Source organism: Cyprinus carpio, chromosome A15 (genome assembly GCF_018340385.1).
Source record: "Cyprinus carpio isolate SPL01 chromosome A15, ASM1834038v1, whole genome shotgun sequence".
Classification (NCBI taxonomy): domain Eukaryota; kingdom Metazoa; phylum Chordata; class Actinopteri; order Cypriniformes; family Cyprinidae; genus Cyprinus; species Cyprinus carpio.
Genome location: NC_056586.1, coordinates 14,704,654 through 14,722,278, shown reverse-complemented (window position 1 = coordinate 14,722,278; position 17,625 = coordinate 14,704,654). Strand labels below are relative to the sequence as shown.

Below are 17,625 nucleotides of genomic sequence, written 5' to 3'. Positions count from 1 at the left end.
TGCCTGAGATGGCAAAGCTGAATTTTCAGCATCGTTACTCCAGTCTTCAGTGTCACATGATCCTTCAGAAATCATTCTAACATAGCCTACGGATTTGCTCAAGAAGCATCTCCAGCATGAGTGTAAGCATTAGTGTTACAATAATATTTTTTAAATATTATATAATGCTTAGAAAGTTTGATACCAAACATATAGGTGGTTTGACACCAAAACAGAATGTTGCCGCTCTGCACACACATTTAAAAACAATTTTGCTTTTCTAACAGTTAAAAAAGAGACTTTAATAAAAGACACTTTTATTAAAAAGAAGCTTTTATTTAAAATTACTTCATATTATGCTCATATTCATTTTCATATGAAAATAGTTTTGATACTTTATTCTTAACAGCTTTATCCTTAAAAAAAATCAGTAAACACTGAATCACCAAGGCACTTGTATCCCAGACAATGGCTGTTTATAGGGGAGGTGTTATCTCAAACAACACTTTCAACGTAACACTTAAAAACAAAACAAAAAAATTAAATAAATCAGCATAAACATTTTAGTACCATGAACTACAACCGAGTCAACTGCGGCTTGTTAGACATGTACATTCGTAGAGAGGCGAGTCGTGAGTTGAAGATGAATGTAGTGAAATGTGGAACAATAATACCGTTTCTCTTCTTCATGATAGTGCTCAGTCTGTGGACTTGGTCCTGTTGAATCAAAATGATTTCCTCAAGGACATCTGATACCACACAAAAGGATGTGAATCCGTATTTGTGATGGTTTCACAGCTCTGCTGATGTCCTGAGGTCATACTGATAGGAGGAGCCTGAGTGACAGTAATGCTGCATAACCAGGAGATGGCAGTGTTGGATGTACAGTAGTGACAATCTAAGCATGATTTCATCAGCCTGATGCCTTTCTCTGTATGATTTCTATCCCTCTGTTTAATCAGAACAAACACTTACTTTGGTTTCCTCATGCAACTTTTGCAGAGTTGCCTGTTCCCAACCATTGAGAGTCCATAATTCAAACTATGAGTTAATAATATTGATCCAGCTGGTCCTTAAATTATACTTATGTAAATGAAAACACATACACTCCCAAAGAGTCCCAGCATTAAGACTTGAGGTGGGATAATTCACATGATTGAATCTGTCTGAATTAAATGTTTAATGACTTAATTAATAGCTTTTTATGTCTGTACCAATATTAATCAAAGCATGCGTACGTCCGCCATCAACTTAATACAGTGCTTTGAATCTAACAGTCAAAATACAGAACTTAAAATAAAACTAAAAAAAAAGAGAGAAAAAAGGCATTTTCTCTGAATATGTGCACTGTGCTTAAGTGTCTTCAATCATTTCCCAGAGCAAAATAAATAATACCAGTTTCAGAAAAAGATCACATCTTGTTATATACTGACTAATTCGCAGGTTGCTCGTCCCAAACTCACCTGGGTCTCAAGACTCAAAAGGTACTCGTTCCACGGTGCTGGTAAGAATAAGAAGAGTTTTAAAACTACTGACCAGCTCAAAGATGTGGGGAACTGCTCTGGAGAAACCAAATGAGAGGACTAGCGTCGCTCAATTAATGCTCCATCCACACCCATCCAGCATCATTTCTGCTCTGTGCAGAAGGCACGAGTCTGAAGGCTTGGAGGTGAATAAAAACCTGTGGTGAAGGTCACATTAAATATGTTTTTGCAAAAGCATATGTGGATCTAGGTCTCTTCCTCCCATAGGCACAGCTGTTTGTGGGGTACGTAGTAAGTAAACTGGTAGCCTTTGCTGCAGCTCTTGATGCCGCATTTATACGGGCTGCCCCTGCCGGAGACGTCCCTGTTGCGGCAGTACTTCAGCAGGCAGGGGTACCATTCCAGTCTGAGGTTGTAACTACACAAGCAAGGCTGCCACAGGTCCTTCACTGTCCCGCAGCTCTGCAGGCCTGGCACCTGCACTGCTTGAGGTTCGAACATGGAGCCCACAACACCTGAAGAATCGGAAAAATCATTTTAGTAAACGATCATCAAGCTTCAATACGTAGGTCAGTGAGGCATTACAAATGCAGATGTGTTCTAATTAAAACAGTGATGCATCTGTACTGGGTCTAACTACATTAAATTGACGTGGAAAAGAGTGGGATAAGGTTCAAACTTTTTTTATTGTTTTACTGTTGCCATGTCTATATTGATAGTTAAACATGATAATTCAAGCAAAGAGTCTTATTATATTATTTATTATTAGTATTTAACCCAATCAAAACATAAAATAAATTAAAAATGTTAATATTTTACTAATATACTCTTAATATGTTTATTAATATCGTCTGCTCTATAATTATAAAAATCACATTACTTTTTAAATATTGGTAACTTTTTAGTATAGGGACTAGGGGTGCAACGATACATGTATTCGTACCGAACCGTCATGGTATGGACATCTCGGTTCGGTGCATGAGACCTTACAACGAATATAGGCAATTCACCCCCAATCCAGAAGGGGGCGCCCAAAGCAATGCAACACTGTTTGATAACCGGCCGCCAGCAGAAGAACAGCAAATGCCATGAGTTGCACCTGAAAACAAAGCCCACTAGACAGTGACCATGTGCTGACTCTGAATGCATCTCTCACAGACTGGCAAAGGAGTAGCCTATACTTTAAAGGCTTTTGCACTCACCTGTCAACCGAAATGGAGCTTTGTGTTTGTGTATCCTACCTCTCTCATTTGGCACAAATCCAAATATTCCATAATATTTCCATATTTGTGATGTATCTGAATGCTAAACTATTATTTACTATGTAAAATTTTTTTTGATGATGTTTGGTTCACTGTATTTTATTTTGATAAAGTACCAATTGCGCTGTCAAATTAGCAATGCTGGATCTGATGTGGGTTTGTTTTGTGTGTGTACGTGCGTGCCGGCGCGATCACGTCAGCTGTTTCCTTATACCAGCAGAATCAACTTTAAACACTTATTGTCTTATTAATAATGCATCACTGTATAAAGGTCTGCTTTTATTTGTGTACCGTCACAATGAAAACAAAATATTGTGCTTTTGTAAAACAAAGAAAAAGAATAAGATGTCGCTTTCTGCCATTTGAGTTTCCTTTCTGTGAACAAATTAAGCCTGTCTCAAAAATGAACCAAAACACAGCATATATAGGCTACGTTATATGTCGCATTGTTTTTCCCTTGTTTATCTGTAAACTAAATCAAATACATTTCAAGAATTTATTCATTGTATGTATATATGTACTACAGATTTTATACATGTAACATAATAATATTTAGTATTTTCACATCTACTGTAAGTGTCTGTTCAAAATAAATTAAAAGAAACCGAGCATAGAAGTTGTTTTTTTTTCACTTAAAGCACATATTCTTCATGACCATATTAGAATATGGTCATGAAGAATATGTGCTTTATAAGTGCTAATAAACCACCAATATGTTAATAATAGGTATTCCCTAATCCTACCTAACACCTAAATTTAACAACTACCTTACTAACTATTAATAAGCTGCAAATTAGGAGTTTATTGAGGCAAAAGTCATAATTAATGGTTTGTTAATAGTGAAAATTGAACCTTAAAATAAAGTGTAAATAAATTTTGAGGGAGTGGGAGAAGACGCGGTGTCCCTCAATCCCAAGCAATCACACTGTTTGTGAAATTGCATCTCACAGAAAGTTTTAAAACGACTGATCTGCTCTGATAATCTGTTTGGATTCAACCTACATGCTCTAGTGCATAAATCACCCGCTTTATAATCACGAAACCTGCAGGAATGTGTAGAATTATGCACAACGCCTAAAATCCCACAGCGAAAACACAGCAACTAAACTCTAAAAATTCACAGCGTTTTATTATAATAGTGTTCTCATTATAATGTTATGGATATGACAGTCCCAGTCATGTTTATTAATATTCTGCATTGTTGTTTGTATTGCTCACGCTGCGCACTGAAGAGATAATCACCGTAGCAGACCTACAAAAAAGCGCTTTACTGCAGCATAACTCAACCAAAATGCATCTTACATGAGACAAATAATATATACACAATATACATATAAACAAAATATTGCAACTTACAATTCCACAAAAGGCTGAGAGTGGCTGCACAAGCGACTATGCCAGTCATGAAGATATAGGCTATATGACAGATCTGTTCTGCACATGTTGCCCTTAATGGTACCTTCCTTTTCAGAAGCCGCGTTTCCACCACTGGAACTTTACCCAGGAACTAGGGACTTTGGGCTGGTACTTGGTGTGTTTCCACCACAGGAACCAGGATCAAAATAAAGTTCTGGGTAAAAAAATGCCCTTCAGAGAAAGTCTCTGCTCGCAAGGTAGTACTTTTTCAAAGGTCCGTAACTTTCGGAGGCGGGACTTGGGCGCTAAACATGCTGGTTGGTTGAGTTCACGCAGCATTGTGATTTCAACCACAAATTATTTGAATAATTTTCTAAATATTATTGTTATTGTGTCATGAAATGTAGTTTTAAAAGTATTTCAGGCGAGAATGTAGTTGTTTAAAACTCAAATCTGTGGTTTATTTATAAAGACAGTGCGGAGATGATCAGCTCCACGCGATCAGTCTCACCTTGGCTAGTCCTTCTGACGTTTGCCGCTGGCTCTGATGTCTCTTTAGTGGTTAAACATAAAATATAATTAATTTTAGGTAAATCTAACAGGTAATCTTTGGTCTGTATTCAATTTACCTATATGTTAAAATGTGAATAAATAGAGGGAGTTAATTTATTTTTTATTTTGTTTGTTTTTGATGTGTGTATATATATACATTTTTCAGAGATATGAGTACATTTCTGCGGTTATTTTTATGTTTAAATGAAAACGAAAGGAGGCAGTGGTATTTGATATCCTATTTTGTTTTATTGTAAATATACAGTGAGGAAAATTGCAGTAGCCAAGGCGAGCTGACTGATGTTTTCAGGTACGCTGCTGTTTGCAGAATTACCGGATTTGCACCGTCGCGGACATCACACTCCCGAGTCGAATGCTCAAAGTCTGAACTACCGAGGGTGCAAGTCCGAAATTTGCGTACTTTGTATTGAGAAACGCGCACAGACCTACGTCACCAGACTATTTGCCTAATCTTCACGGTACTCTAGACCATGGTGGAAATACAGAAAGCAACGGGTCTGGGGGGCAAATAGTTCCTGGGGAAAAAAGATCCTGGTACAATTGTTCCGGGTAATTTCGGTGGAAATGCGGCAAAAGTGATTCAAGCTATTCAAATCCATCATGGCTCTACACATTTGAAGTGTCTCAGCAGGGGGCGGGGTAGGCCAAGAGAGTATAGTGGTACACCATGAGAGTACCGCGGTACGTTCCCTAGGTGGTGTATTGTGGTTTTTCGGTTCGGATTGAATATCATTACACCCCTACTATAGAGGGTTAAGATGCGAAGTGCACTATGTCAGCAATATATTTAAGCATTGCTGGGTTTGGTAGGGTGTAATTAAGGGACACACCTCTGTCCAGCCAGTGTCTGACATCAGCCTCACGCGTGTACACAGCCTCCTGGGCGACGTTGCACATGTTGTGGATGTGGGTGCTCAGCTGCCACGTCCGTGTCAAATTGACTGCTACGTTCATGCTCAGCATCTCCGTGCTTCTCTTCTCTTCTGCTATGCGGATGGCCTGGGGATTTTTCTGTAAAACAAAAAGGAAGATTTTAGTATTAGTCCTGTCGTTCTTTAAAGCTAGATGTTTCTCACACCTTTCACTCATATTCACACATCTAAGACCTTGGCCGCCCTCCCAGGAACTACTCATCAAAGGCCTTTTACAGCCTTGTTCATCTTGACATCTCCCATTTAAAACATCACACTCCTACGCGACACAGTTAACTCATGAGCTCAACTCTAACACCCAGCATCTGCTTGTTTTCACCCCATTGACTTCTCCCTGCCCTGTCATCAGCCACCGAGGGAGCCTGGGAGCATTGGACTGACCTGTCGGAGTCTGGCCATGGACTCGCTGGGGATGATCTCATTGTGGTTGAGCCGTGTGATGAAGCAGAGCGCCTGGTACTGGCTCTGCCCTCTCTCTAGTTCCCCCAGGATCAGTGCCCGGAAGATCTTCACATCCTGAGAAGAAAAACATGCAGTCATCCTTTAATTGCGCCACTCCTTAATAAATACACTAGCGGTCAAAAGTTTGTAACTACTATTTTTTTATGTTTTTGAAAGAACCTTTCATTTGATCAAAAATACAGTAAAAACAGTACTAAAATTATTAACATTTATTCCAGTGATAGTAAAAACGGTAAATTGTGATTTGAAAACAGTTTTTGCTGCTTAATATTGTTGTGGGAACTGTCATGCGTTTTTTCCTCAGGATCTTTGATGCAGTATCAAGCCTTACTGGAAGATAAAACAGAGGATCATCTGCGTAGCAATGATATGACATACTGTATTTTTGAAAAATGTGGGCCAATGGAAGAATATAAAGGGAAAACGGTAAAGGTCCCAAAATGGATCCCTGGGGCACTCCACACAAGACGGGTGTAGAGGATGAGGAAACATTTCCTAAATTTAACATTTCTGTGAACTGTCCAATGGCATTTTAACTTGATAGACAAATCTAAAATGGATAAAGAAATTCAGTTTAAATGTTACTTTTAAAATATCAGTTTATCATTTGTTACATTTAACAAATGTCGGCTCAGTGCTCGAGACCTTACTGTAATGGCTGCTGAAAATTCAACTTTGCCATAACTGGAATAAAATTACATTTTAAAATATATTCAAGTAGAAAATAATTATTTGAAATTGAAATGATATTTCGCAATAATTCTGTTTTTACTATATTTTTTACTAAACAAAGCATTTGTGAGCAAAAGAGAGACTTTTCAAAAACATTTAAAAAATCTTACTTATTCCAAACTTTTGACTGCTAGTATAGGTTATATTAAAACTACAAATACTGACGTTGTTGAGTTGGAGACTTGTATGGCATCAAATACCAGTCAGTTTTATTTGTTTTGGCTCCTAAATTCTTGCTTTTTAGCATTTGAAAGTCAGCCATCGACCTTCAAGTTTACAGTCAGACCCTCGTTAGAAGATTTTATAACGTTTCAGCCCAGAACAGAGAGACACTGTGTATTTCAGCACATCATTAAGTTGCTGTTAGCAACCAGACCAGATATCTGGCAGTGCCCCTGTGCCTTTAAAGACTTCCATGTAAAGGCATTATGGGAAACCCCAGAGAGGAGAGCAAGGCCGCAGACCTGTCTACCCATTCATCAGTTTCTCCTTGCTCTGGCATCCCCATGACTCTGCCAGCAGAAGACACACACATTCTCCTCAGTGCCGCCTCCTCCTCTTGTTTTTCACAGTAAGGTCTCAAGCACTGAGCCGACATCTGTTAAATGTAACAAATAATAAACTGCTAATTTTAATGTAACATTTAAACTGCATTTCTTTATCCATTTAAGATTTGTCTATCAAGTTAAAATGCCATTGGACAGTTCACAAAAATGTTACATTTGGGAAATTTTTCCTCATCCTCTGTACCCGTCTTGTATGGAGTGCCCCAGGGATCCATTTTGGGACCTTTACTGTTTTCCCTTTATATTCTTCCCTTGGCCCACATTTTTCAAAAATACAGTATCTCATATCATTGTTATGCGGATGATTCTCAGTTTTATCTACCAGTAAAGCTTGATACTGCGGTTCCATTTGATGTATTATTGAAATGTGTACATGATATTAAGACATGGATGTTTAATAATTTACTGCAGTTAAATGAGGATAAAACTGAGGTTTTAATATTAGGTTGTCCTGCAAACTCGTCTCCGGCTTTGTAAGCTCAGTTAGGTCCACTTTCAACTAATGTACACAAACAAATCAAAAACCTTGGAGTGATTTTTGACTCTTCTCTATTTTTTGATAAACAAATTAGTGCTGTTATTAAAGCAAGTTTTTCCATTTGAGATCCATTGCAAGGTTGAAGCATCTTCTTTCAAGGAAGGATATGGAAGTTGTGATTCATGCACTTGTTACATTTCGATTGGATTATTATTACTCTCTTTACTCTGGACTTCCTCAATATTCATTGTCATGATTGCAAGCTGTTCAAAATGCTGCACCAAGACTTTTGACTAGGTCTAAAAAGAGGGATCACATTTCCTGTTTTATCATCCCTTCTTTGGCTTCCCGTTAAATTCAGGGTTGATTTTAAAATTCTTCTGCTTGTTTATAAGCCATTGCCTGGTTGTGCACCAACTTATATCTCTGAACTTCTTGCGCCATATTGTCGTGCTAGGGCTCTTAGATCTTTGAGTCACTTGCTTCTAACTGTGCCACGGTGTCGGTACAAATCAAAGGGTGATCTGTCTTTTTCTGTGGTTGGCCCCAAGCTTTGGTATGGTCTCCCCCATCATGTGAGATCTGCTCCTTCTCTGGACATTTTTAAGTCTAGACTTAAATGTGTCTTGTGTGGAGTGCCCCAGGGATCCATTTTGGGACCTTTAATGTTTTTGTCTCTGTTTGTACACTGTACAGCACTTTGGATCAATTTATATTGTGTTTAAATTTGCTTTATAAATATATGTTGTTGTTGTTGTTGTTCAATTTATTTGAAAGTATCTTAAGTATCTTATTTTATTACGCAGATTTTTCATTACTGGCCAGATAGGAATGTTTGTGATTCTAGATATTTACACTACCATTCAAAAGTTGGGGTCTGTAAGATTAATACTTTAATTCAGCAAGGATGCATTATCTCGATCTAAAAACTGACAGTAAAGACAATTATAATGTTACAAACTTATATATTTCTAATAAATCCTATTGTTTCTATTTCTATATTGTTAAATATTAACCAGCAAAAACAGTTTTCAACATAATAATAGAAAAAGATTATCAACTTGATAATAATAGAAAATGTCTATTTTAAATATTTAAACTTTTTTCTTTAAAAAACTTCTTTGAGTTTTGAACGGTAGTGTATTTTCACAATGCTACACCTAATTTATTTTGTCCTTTGTCAAATCTTTATCACAAATTAATACTTTTTTGTGGAAAAGCAACAGTATGTGGTTCAAATACTACCTACTAGCATCTCTTGTTTGTGTTCACAATAGCCACTACAAAATAAAAACTTAGCAAATACACAGACCCCAATCTCTGAATCAGTCCATGAAATGACAAACATGCTATGTTAATACATGTAACTCAAAACTATAGTGCTAATGAAGAACCGTTCTGCATGGAAGCTCTTTCGAGGAGGAATCAGCAGGAAGGTAATTAGACTGACGCAGGAGGCAGACCTGGTGGAATTACCGCATGGGTGACAGAACAATCAGCAAACACAAGAGGGGGGGAGTGAGCAGGCCATTGTTATTTTAAGCTCAGGCACTAGAAGGACCTCCCAGCTGGCAGACAGACGGTTTGATTTGAGAAGGGGGCGTTGGTGGGGGAACTGCTCTAGGCACTCAGTTTAATTAAAGGGAAGTGTTGGCCACACTGCTTTGCAAACACCTTGATGACAACAGGGAGAAACCCTGCAAACTGACACTGCACAGGTAGACCACTCACATCTGCTGACGTGAGTCGACCTGATATCAGTAGCTCAATCACCGATTTCTCTTTACAACTCCCGTTTATCTTCATTGCTTGGCAATTTCCTCTTTCCATATCTGTGGTAAGTATCTCTTTCGCTTTCCTCCAGGCAGGAGCCTGTTACAATTCTCTGTTGACCCCCTCCATGCAGGAACATGTTTAAGCCAAGTTAGCGAGTAAATACTTCAATCAGCTTGATCCTCAGCTCAGTTTTTCATTCGTTCACCCACCTTAAGCAGGTCCACCAAATGCCCAGATTAGAGACTAAACATAAATCTTGGAGCTGAAAAGTTTATTTTGACAGTCCTGAAGAAATATATGCCATCTCTGAAGTCAAAGCAAACATTAGCTTCTGCTCCTGCTCCTGTTTCCTGCTGCAGGATCACGGCGTGTTTGTTTGGACTTTGTTGATGTCTGACAGTGGCACTGTCACAAAGCTGGGCACTGCTTTCACTGACTGTTCCAACCATTCCTTATGCCATAAAATTCACGTCAGTTATGAAATATTGATTTATTATCAAGAACAATAAAGTCATAGATGAAAGGTTGGCAGGACCATTGATATATCCATGCATTGAAAGTCAGTGGAGTCCAAAACAACATTGGTTCCCTGTGACTTGCATTATATGGGGGAGAATTTTTTTTTTATTTAATTTTTTTCAAAATATTACATATAAACTGGTAAAAAACTTTGGAAAAAAGACATCTCTTTTACTCACCAGTGCTGTATTTATTTGATCAAAAAAACAGTAAAAACAATATTTTTTGAAATAGTACAGTACAATTCAAAATAATTGTTACTATTTGACTATATATATATAAAAAATATTTATTTTTGTTATGGTAAAGATGAATTTTCAGCAGCCATTACTCCAGCCTACAGTATTACATATTTACCAATGTTGAGAAAAGCTTTTGCTGCTTAATATTTTTTTTTTCAAACTTCTCTGATGACTAGAAAGTTCTAAACTGATATACTTTTTAGAATTCTCTGATGACAAGAAAGTTCTAAAGAACAGCATTTATTTGTAATACACATATTTGTAACATTACAAATTGGCTTTACTGTCATTTTGTTTTGTTTTTTACTATCACTCTAATTGTAATGAAACATGCATTTTCTATAAAGCTGCTTTGAAACAATGTATATTGTGAAAAGCGTTATACAAATAATGAATTAAAATTTTGATCAGCAGCCTCAGTGAGCATATTATATATACATAAATTATTATTCCAAACTTTTGACTGTTAATGTAACAAACTAAGTGCACAACAAACACACAAGCATTCTTATGGATTATTGCTTTATTATTTAAGTTTTTAAAACTTGTATCTAAGCGATTGTTGTTTGGATCTGAATTTGTGATAGTTTATGTAAGACTAGCCTTCCAACTTCATGTTTCCGTGCTTCTCTTAAACACAAAACACCCTCTCAATTCATCTCTAGAGACAAGCAAATATGAAAGATGTGATAGAATGTTTTTTTGTTAATTCTGCCGATACTTTTCAGTGACATTGATGAATGATTGTATAAACCATGTCAATTAATTGCTTTTTGTTGTTCCACATTAAATATGCTTGTTTTATGTTTGGAAGTGCTGCTTTCTATTGTAAAACTGGCATGAAATGTCTAAGAGGTCTTATGTAGAATTGCTTAAGATGCCTGTTTGCAATATAATACACATTATCATCAAAAAACGTTGTACTGTACAACAAATACACCAATTGCACATAACAGCAATAAGAAAAAAAAATGCTGTGCAAAACAAGTCAGTATATTTCAAAATTTCATGTTACATGCATTATTAACATCTGCATTACCATATTCAAAATGTGGTTTAACTACAGACAGATCTGTGGATGAATTTGATTAGATGAAGGAATAAAGATCCTTTTCAAATTCCCACAATTAGGATGCATATGTGTATGTGAATGCAAGATGTCACGTCATACTGTTTTCAAAATATCATCTTTCATGTTCCACAGAAGAAAAAATGTCATACAGGTTTGGAACAGCATGAAGGTTAGTAAAGAGTGACAATTTTCATTTTTGGGTGAACTATTTCTTCAAGCTAAGTCACTAGACTGAAGTAATCAAGGCTGAGTCAGAATGCAGGTCTCCGTGCTTTGAAATTTCCCTTGTGAAACAAAATTCCAGACTGGCAAGAGTTTAAAGATTCGACAGTTATGATGATTTACATATAACCAAACACCCAGAACAGTTAAAGGTCACTGGGGGAAGGATTCAAGATTAATACAAACAAATAACAAGGCATGCAAACATGATCCAGAAGTATCAGGTATGCAAACTGTTTATTGTAAACGTGGTGCTTCTTTAAGAAAAAGTTACAGAATCACTCGTCTAGAATTTCACTTTAACTGGATTAGGGCTCCTTCTGTGATGGCAGAGATGTTTAATTGGTTTCCTAAGAAGGCTGGTGAAAAGGCACAGGTTAAATGCTGGCATGCACCTTTCGCTCTGATGAACAGCAACCTTGGACAAAAGACAGAGCGTGTGAGAAATGCTTGAGTTGTGCTTAAATACAAGAGGATTTTGAGGTCTTACACACCTAAGAACAAAACCATATAATAAAAGGCAACCTGTTTTGGTAGCATCTTAAAGTAGAATATGACACCAAAGCAAACAGCAAGGCAAAAATAGAGGCACTTGGCTCTAATGGTAATGAAAGACCATTGCTTCCACTGGGCTGTCAACATGTGACCTTTGACTCCCATTTGGCATGTGGCTAACTTGAGCTCTTGCAGGATGGCAGGGACATCTTTACCCTGTTACAGCTGTCTGATTGTGCTTCACAGTCACCGATATATGTTCATCTGCTCAAGGCAGGATCATGACAGTACCTCCTATGCGTTGTTAACTAATTCCACAACCATCTCAAAACTAACAAAACATGTTGATTTGGTACAAAGACTCATGGGTTCAATAATAAATCAAGATCTTAAATCTGATGCCACTTTACAACCGTTATGCCACATACCAAGCCAAAGGTATTGCACAAGACCTGGAGGGAGACGTCAGAGCGTGGGTGAAGAAAAGACAAGACCCTTACGCACCAGGGAGGATTCATGCTGTTCTTGTGATCTAAAAGGGGAAGTACATCTCATTTCTGTGAAGATATGCCTCATCAAGAAAACAAAATCACAACCCTGAAATGCCTTTCAACGGGAAGTTGGACTCAGCGAGAACTGATGTAACCCAAGACTTGATTCATAAAGCAATGAATCAAACAGATCAGAGGTTATTTATTCTCTCATGGCTGTTAAGACATGTCCCTTTGGGGCGTAAAGGAAATGGCTAATCCTCATTAATAATAATAAAGCATGTTTAACAATGAAAACTAATTCTGGCAATATAGTGAATGAATTAGGAGTAGTAAAATGCTCTTCATTTACCTTCAGGGTCCAAAAGCACACTCACAAAGTTCCTAAGCAAATAAAAACTAGATTTGGCAAGTAAATAAAATTAAGTTACAAGGCAGCTGGCCAGTAACATTATTAGGAAATACGATTGACCCTTCGCAGGGAGTTTGAGTTAAAAAAAAAAGAGAGAGAAATAAGAATGGCATAACATCTGTTGCAATGCTCACATTCTCTTAATTTTTCCACAGTGAAAAATCCATAGTTCGCAATGCTCATCATATGAAATATTGCTTTCATTAAGCCACCCAAACAAAAAACAAGGAACAAAAACTGTTGCAATGCTCACATTCTCTTAATTTTTCCACAGTGAAAAATCCATAGCTGTGTATCCTTCATATCTGCAAATCCAGTGACTGAGGAAGAAACTACCATGATGACTGTATGTTGCTAAGGTACAATGAAAGCAATATTTAGCAATCAAACTGCCATTTGCTTGTGACAATTTATGAAACATGAAAACATTCAATTTGAGTTCACATAGGGATTTTTTTTTTTGAAGCAATTTGTGCTCTGCAATCAAGAGTTTTACCAAATTGCAACACACATGAATTGGACTGCTCAGAAAAATATGATTAAAAAATCAGCATATTTCAGGTGCTAACTGCTCAATCAAACGTGCTCTGGATCACCTGACTCGAACCATTCGAAGCACTTTGCATAACAGTGAGTGCCAACTCTCAGTGGGTGAAGGAGGCCTCTTCCCAATCATCAGCATTTAAAGGGTCAACATCTGCCTTTTTCTGCCTTGAATAAAGACATCAGTTTGTAGCCAAGGGGCTGCCAGAGATGGCCTGCCTGTTGCTGACACACTTGCACATGAAAATTTGAATTGAACCTGTATTTATCTGAAACTAGTTTGAGAAAACACACACTGTTTTGTGTATTCCAAGCAGCCTATTTTACTTGGTGAAAACCCAAGTGATCTTAAAGACAAACTGTGCCATTTCTGCACTGACAAAAATCACATTTAAATCCAGCACTTGGCAATGCAATATTTATACTTGACCAGTCATGCAATTTCTTAGTTCCTTTATTGTAATGTAAAACAGCAAAGTCTACACAATGGGTGTGGTCTGAGTCTGCCATTCATCTTGACATAAATCTTTTAAACATCCATTTGTGTCATAATGCTTCATGAGAAAGGCTGTCAGGTGTGCGGTTAAGGTCACATCCATCTCACATGACGCTGTGGGACATTTTGAAACTGGTTAGACTGGGCAGGTCCACACACCTGGATAGCATCCATTCCAAACACACCGCATGCTGATTCTAAAACTTGGGCATAAAAGACAGACAAGTTCCCACAAGCGACAAAACGACAAACTGAAATATGAAAATGCCACTGAACTTGTGATGAGTTTCTCATACCAGAGCCAAAGCAACACGTCTTGCCACAAGCAACAGTAAATGATTGTCCTAAAGCTGAATCTAATATAATGAAGTTTCCCGCTTGCCCAAAAGTTACGTGCCGATAACATTTCAAAGCAAAGAGGAGTGTTGGACTGTGTCCAATCAGGTCATAGATATCCCAATAGGGAGATAAGCATAAAAGCAGACCGCTCTGCTCCTCAGTTGGCAGCGGATGCAAGCTGAGATGAATTCATCTTCACTGCTGCCTATGATGCCGATGGGCAGAGCCAGAGCGCTGAGTAACACAATACCACTAGAAAAACAACAGAACAGTTTAAGAGAAGAGCTTGAGTCAGAGATGCAAGATTCATAATCTCACATAGTATCTCTTCCACCGCTGGATTGTGATCGGTTACTGGAATTCCTGCAGCCCCGAAATAGAGCTGAAGCAGACCAAACGGTCCATACTTTTTCCACACAGACTGGAAAAAGGCCAGTTTGTTACTAAGATATACCTGTTTTTATAGTATGAAACTGTATGCTTTGAAAATGTAAATGTATGAAAATATATGCAAAAAAAATTGGCACAACCACGTACATTTTTCCTACTATATATGCGCGATGTTCCAATCTCATCTGATTTCCATTGAAACTTGAACTGAACTGTGACGAAACAACATGCTTTTTTTTTTTTTTTGTTTGGGAGGTGAAGTTTAGGTATGGTTTAATTTATTACATTAAGGAGGAGGAAAACCTTTCTCCATACTTGAATGTACTCCTTGTACTACTAATGATGCCATGTAAAAAGAAAGAATAATAACACATAAAAATCCTTGGCTGAATCTGGTCTAAAATATGCTATGGTTGGCATTTCATCCATGTAAATTCCACAGTAACAGAAAACTAGTTTTTTCTGATGTGAGGAAATCACAAGCAGCTTTCACTTTGATAAACGAAAGACAAATTAAGAGCTGTGCTGTGCCAGATCTATCATCAAATGCTTACATAAAAGAAATGAGAAGAAAAGATAACAAAAGAAATATACTACAGCTTTGGAAATCAAATCCAGAGGGTTCACTTAGCACCTGATTAAGCAGATGCCAACAAAACCATACTTTGTTCAGTAATATTTCTAATGAGTGAATATTTGTCTTCCTCCATCCCCGTTAGAGCCTTTCCAGTGCAGCATGCAGTAAATCCAGCTGGAAGTCATCGTTAATTCAACTTTCCATAAATCCCTGAGATACAGGGGAAACTCAAGAATGAGAAACACATGTGAGAAGAATGGAGACAGGCTTGCAAGTGGAACCGATAAAAAGAGGAAAGGAAAGGTTCCAGCCTTCCCAAATGTGATCCAAACCCCCACACTGACCATGTCTATGCAGGATCAGGGGACGCGAGAGAGCAGAGGGCTGCTGACGTGACTGAACCGAGCTGGATGAGGGCAGTGACAGTGCCGCTGCTAATCCTGATGGTATGATCACCAGTGAAAGAATCTGACCTCAGGTCAGAAGTTCAGCGCTAATGTTGTTGATTTAACTCAAATACACTGATTATAATGGTATAAGGAAACAAAAGTAACCACTTCTCAAATGACAAGTTTAATCACCAATATTTGAGGATTTATTACTGTAGATGATCTGGTAAATGAAAAAAATTATTTAGTAGAGCTAAAATGTAGGTAAAATCATCCAAATCTCATGGGTTTTGAGAACATATGTCGAATGAATTGTACTTTGCTTTGGATTACAGTATCAGCCAAGTAAATAATTAAATGTAATAAAAAATAAAAAAAGCAAAAGTTTTATGAAACTCACTTTTACAACTTCCGATTCTTCATTTCATTTTAAGATCATTTAATATAATCCTAAAATGCAGAATATGCTAAATTTATATTGCATATTTTGTTTGCCAAGTTTGTCTGAAAGTAACAGAGCAATGAAGTATAATACAGTGCCAGTCAACCAAATAAATATAAATGCAACTGTATGTAAAAAAGTGCAAAAGTTTTGTTAAATTCTAAAATACATTCATAACTTTTCATTTAAGAGTGTTTTAAGATAATTCAGTTATATGCAGAATAAATACTCTGAAAGTAATGGAGCATCTGTCCTTCAGATGTTTCTTTATATGAAATGCAATAACACTTTAAAACGGTTTAAGTGTAAAACTGTAGAAATGAAATGCATGAAATGACATCCAGACTAATCGACAAATAATAATTTTTTAAAAAATATCAAGAAATATATTGCAACTTCAACTTCTGTGACATCATGTGACAATCAGATTAAACAACCACAAATATTCATCATGGCCATACAATTTTCAACTTACCTGTTTGAAATCGGCTACAAAAGTTATAAGAGTCCCATCTCCCTGTTTAAACTCCACAGTGATGGAGTCTTTCTCACTGTCCGCCTCCAGAAGTTCATCTGTGATCTGTCCATCGGCCAAACGAACCCTCACCTTCAGCTCAGAAGCAGACCCGAGAGTTACTGACACCGTGAACAGCCAGAGCAAAACAGTTAACCGAACTGAACCCGGTGAAATCCACCTCGCAAACATACCAGATAATCCTAAATCTCAAAGTGCGAGCTCAGAAGGACAATCCACCGGAATAACTGTGCGCTTCGACTCATTCCACAAGACTCTTCACATAGATCTCCTCAAAACATCACAGCGGCTCCACTTTCACAACTTCATCCATATTTTTTGGAAGCTGGATATACAAAAGAATTCAGAAAGTCTTTTAAAACAGGTCTAGAGACTTTTCACGTTTGGTAAATAAACATTTAGGAGAGCCGCGTCACGCACGTATCAATCTGGTGTTTGCACTAGTCTCGCGCCTCTCATTGAGGAAGCTTTGATTCGGGAGCTTCTGCCGACTCGCGTTCATTCAGTACAGTGCGCTTCACGCTGACTCCAATCTTACTTTCTGTTTTTCTCCACTGGAGTTTTTCCCCCCACTCTCTCTCTCTCTCTCCTACTATTGTGGATTCGTCACTTCCTTCAATATCCAAAGTGCAGCATTTGTGTTATTATATTGATTCAAGCAGGCAGCGCTCGGAAACTCTTAAAGGCATAGCGCCTCTCAAATAACAGTCTGATTAACACTCAACTCCTCAGATACATTTCTAGCACTAACTCTTTGTATAATGTAGGTGACTGATATCATATTAATTAACAAAGCAGAAAATATATTTCCAGACTTTAAATATGAAAATCAGCCATAAAAATAGTAATCATTATTAAACT

At 37.4% G+C, this 17,625-nt stretch overlaps 1 protein-coding gene across 2 annotated transcripts; it reads right to left on the bottom strand.

Annotated features, from left to right (window-relative positions):
* Positions 1 to 294: 294 nt before the first annotated feature.
* Positions 295 to 17,379, bottom strand: LOC109103914 (out at first protein homolog). 2 transcript variants are annotated; one of them, XM_042771147.1, is made up of 5 exons: positions 17,185 to 17,379; positions 16,705 to 17,089; positions 5,968 to 6,102; positions 5,485 to 5,665; positions 295 to 1,978 (listed from the first exon to the last, which is right to left on the bottom strand). In XM_042771147.1, the coding sequence occupies exons 2-5, from the start codon at positions 16,933 to 16,935 to the stop codon at positions 1,710 to 1,712; spliced, it is 816 nt and encodes a 271-aa protein (XP_042627081.1). In that variant the 5' UTR covers positions 16,936 to 17,089; positions 17,185 to 17,379; the 3' UTR covers positions 295 to 1,709. The 2 variants fall into 2 exon arrangements, with proteins under 2 accessions (XP_042627081.1, XP_042627080.1); XM_042771146.1 differs by having other exon boundaries at positions 16,705 to 17,379.
* Positions 17,380 to 17,625: the final 246 nt, after the last annotated feature.